The sequence below is a fragment of the Pteropus alecto genome, unplaced genomic scaffold, assembly GCF_000325575.1.
Source record: "Pteropus alecto unplaced genomic scaffold, ASM32557v1 scaffold61, whole genome shotgun sequence".
Lineage (NCBI taxonomy): Eukaryota > Metazoa > Chordata > Mammalia > Chiroptera > Pteropodidae > Pteropus > Pteropus alecto.
Window position 1 is genome coordinate 17162279 of NW_006434835.1, and position 2875 is coordinate 17165153.

Below are 2875 nucleotides of genomic sequence, written 5' to 3' on the forward strand. Positions count from 1 at the left end.
AGGAAGGAAAATCCAACCCAAGATGCATGAACAATAAGTAACAACTGTTCTGAGTTAGGTTGAAAGCTCTGAGTTGCACTTTTTTTCAAATTGTTTGTGCTAACCGCAATTTTTTTCTCTCTCTCTTTCCCACCAGGGCTTATTTCAAAACCTTTGTCCCTCAGTTCCAGGAGGCAGCATTTGCCAATGGAAAGCTCTAGGAAACACCACTCTTGAGAGGTGGCCAGCCAGACTGTTCTGTCCACATGCGTGTCAGCACATATGGCCGTTTCCTGGAAGCCACTTGGAATGTCTTCATGGCAGTGTTTTGCTCACACAGCAGCTTTGCGTGTCCCGTCTGGAACCCAAACGAGCTGGCTGGCGGTAACCTGTCCTTGAGCCCCTACCTCTGGTCGCTCCCTCTTTGTTTCCTTCTATATATTTCTTAGTTGGAAGAAATAAAGTCACAAATTATGATGCAGTGTTTTTCCAGGGAAAGTAAGACATTGTAAATGCACACACCCTGATTCCAAAGTCCTTGTCTCTGAGACCGCTTTTAAATTTTAAGATTAACCCCCGCCTTTTCTTTATTCTGCCCCCAAAACTAATGTCTTACGTGTGTGTGCGTGTGTGTGTGTGTGTGTGTGTGTGTGTGTGTGTGAGAGAGAGAGAGAGAGAGAGAGAGAGAGAGAGAGAGAGAGAGAGATTTACACCCACCATTCCACACTGCGGGGCTGTACTCCATTGGAAAAGGCGCTGCCTGAACGGATTGGACCGACCTGCAGTTTCGGCCATCACCCTGCCAGGCCCCAGGCTAGAGCTCAGGAACCACTGGGATGTGGCACCAACCACCCCCCTATTCCTCCAGCTCCCTGCGTGCACCGTGGGGACAGCCCATCCTGACCCAGGAGGCGGTCATTAAAGCTTGCTGAACACGTCCGTGAGTCTGTCCCTCTCTCCCCTCACCCCTCCCTAAGCTAATGGCAGAGCTAGTGGGGCCTTGGCAGTACTGTGCGAATTATACCTGAAAGACCCGTAGGGTCTGTGGGTTATCACTGGCCTGTGTGCTGTCCAGACTCAGGCCCACAGCACTGCCATCCAGGGCCGCTCCTCACGTGTGTCCACACCCCAAGTAAACGGGGGCTTATTTTTTTTCCCCCAGTAAAGGATGATGTGCTATGCATAAGCTTGTGAGCATGGAGATAATATGATTTTTAAAAAGACTTTCGGCCCCCTTAGCACAGGGCGAGGCTTTGGACTGATTTTCTGAGGGGGAACCAAACAGCAGAAGGTGATACCAGCAACTTCTTATTTCAGATGTCGGGGATTCAGAAGCAGCTTTTGTGAGATTTTATTTCTACCCCTCCCCGCAGACAGCAACGGAAGCAAGTGGTGCTGTAAATGGGTGACAGTCACCTGGATGTTTCCAAACATTTCTTGCTAGTTCCGCCCATCGTCAAGCCTTGTACTACACACAGTGCAGCCCAGGACTAATTAGTAAATGACCATAAAATGCTTTGAAGATGGAAAGTGCCATATATGAGAGCACGTTATTATTACCTCATAAATCCTGTCTCCAGCTTACTCAGCCCTTGTAATTTCAATGAATCTTTAGCTCAGCGCAGACAAGGACGAGGACTCAGATGTGTTTACTAATAATACCTAGATATGATTAGGGCATCTCCTGGAGTCTCCTGGGGAAGAGGCACAAGAGACCTGGGCAGCCAGTGTGTTCAGCCCACTCCCAGTCGCGGGCTGGCTTCCTGAGGACCCAATACCTACAGGCAGGCGGAGCTCCATTTGAGAGCCCATTTCTTCTGGGATGAACTGGAAAGAATATTAGCTTGAGGAAGAGAGAGACTTATATTTGAATCCTGGCTCTTCAGAAGTTTTAAAAAGAGAAACAAGGAAGGAGCTCTGATTTGTACTGTTTGCCAGTTTCCAATGTGTCACTGCTCCCACCGTGGCCGATTTAAGCTCTGAGTGTGAGATCGTCAGATGCCGAATGGGGGAGGGCAGGGAGGGTCATCATGGTGGGAGCCTTGATGGGTCTTTACTGAATCTGAGTTTCCTTTTCCTCATCTGTAAAATGGGAACAAATAACATCTGCCTCCCAGCGGGGTGAGAATTAAAAAAGAAAAGTTCGCAAAGCACTAGCTAGGATGCTTGTGGCTGTTACTACTGCAGACCAGAAAAAGGATTTTCTGCTGTTGACCTTGGCCTTTATTTGAAAAGTCAGAATGCCCCTATTAAAAAGTCCTGCCAGTGGATGTGGCCGTTAGAAGGGTGACCCTGTGTGGATTACTGGGAAGACACAGTGATGAGTCACCGCGATCTTAACGAATGAGAGATGAGATGTGTCTGTGGGTGTTCCCCCCACCCCCGCTTCCACACACATACACACTGGGTCTTGCTCTCTCTGTCGGGCTTCAGGCTCTGGGCAGCACTTGTGAACAAGCAACCCACTGACCTGTTTATTCTCCCTGGCCGTGCTTTCCCACAGGCAGGAAAATCACAGCAGCGCAGGTCACTTTTGCTTCTGACTCAGTTTCGGTTCCTGATGGCTACAGACTCTTGTTTCGGGGTTATAGCCTTGCCAGAGAAACAACCACATTCGGTCGCTTGGGCCTATAAATAGCACCAGCCCCAAACCTGCCCCAGTTCATGGGGACTGGCTCGTCCCACGGTTCTCAACATGGATGTTAAGAACAGCATCTCATGGTGAGATGACATTGAATTCTATTAATGGCATCATAATTAATTCATTGGTGCTTTTTAAAATGAAAATGAGAAAAAACATCACCTTTTGTGTATGCATCCATGGTGCTTAGTACAGTGCCAGTGGAGTAAAAGTTGGGAGAGTAGACCAGATGTCAGATAGACGGGTGCTAGGTGG

General features: G+C 48.5%; 1 protein-coding gene across 1 annotated transcript in view; it reads left to right on the plus strand.

Moving 5' to 3' along the window:
• BABAM2 (BRISC and BRCA1 A complex member 2) overlaps positions 1-460 on the plus strand; it is a 349865-nt gene extending 349405 nt beyond the window's left edge. The window contains exon 12 of the mRNA XM_006910348.2: positions 137-460. Within this exon, the coding sequence (XP_006910410.1) occupies positions 137-200 (64 nt within the window). The 3' untranslated portion in view covers positions 201-460. The remainder of the gene's footprint in view (positions 1-136) is intronic.
• The last annotated feature ends 2415 nt before the right edge of the window (positions 461-2875 follow it).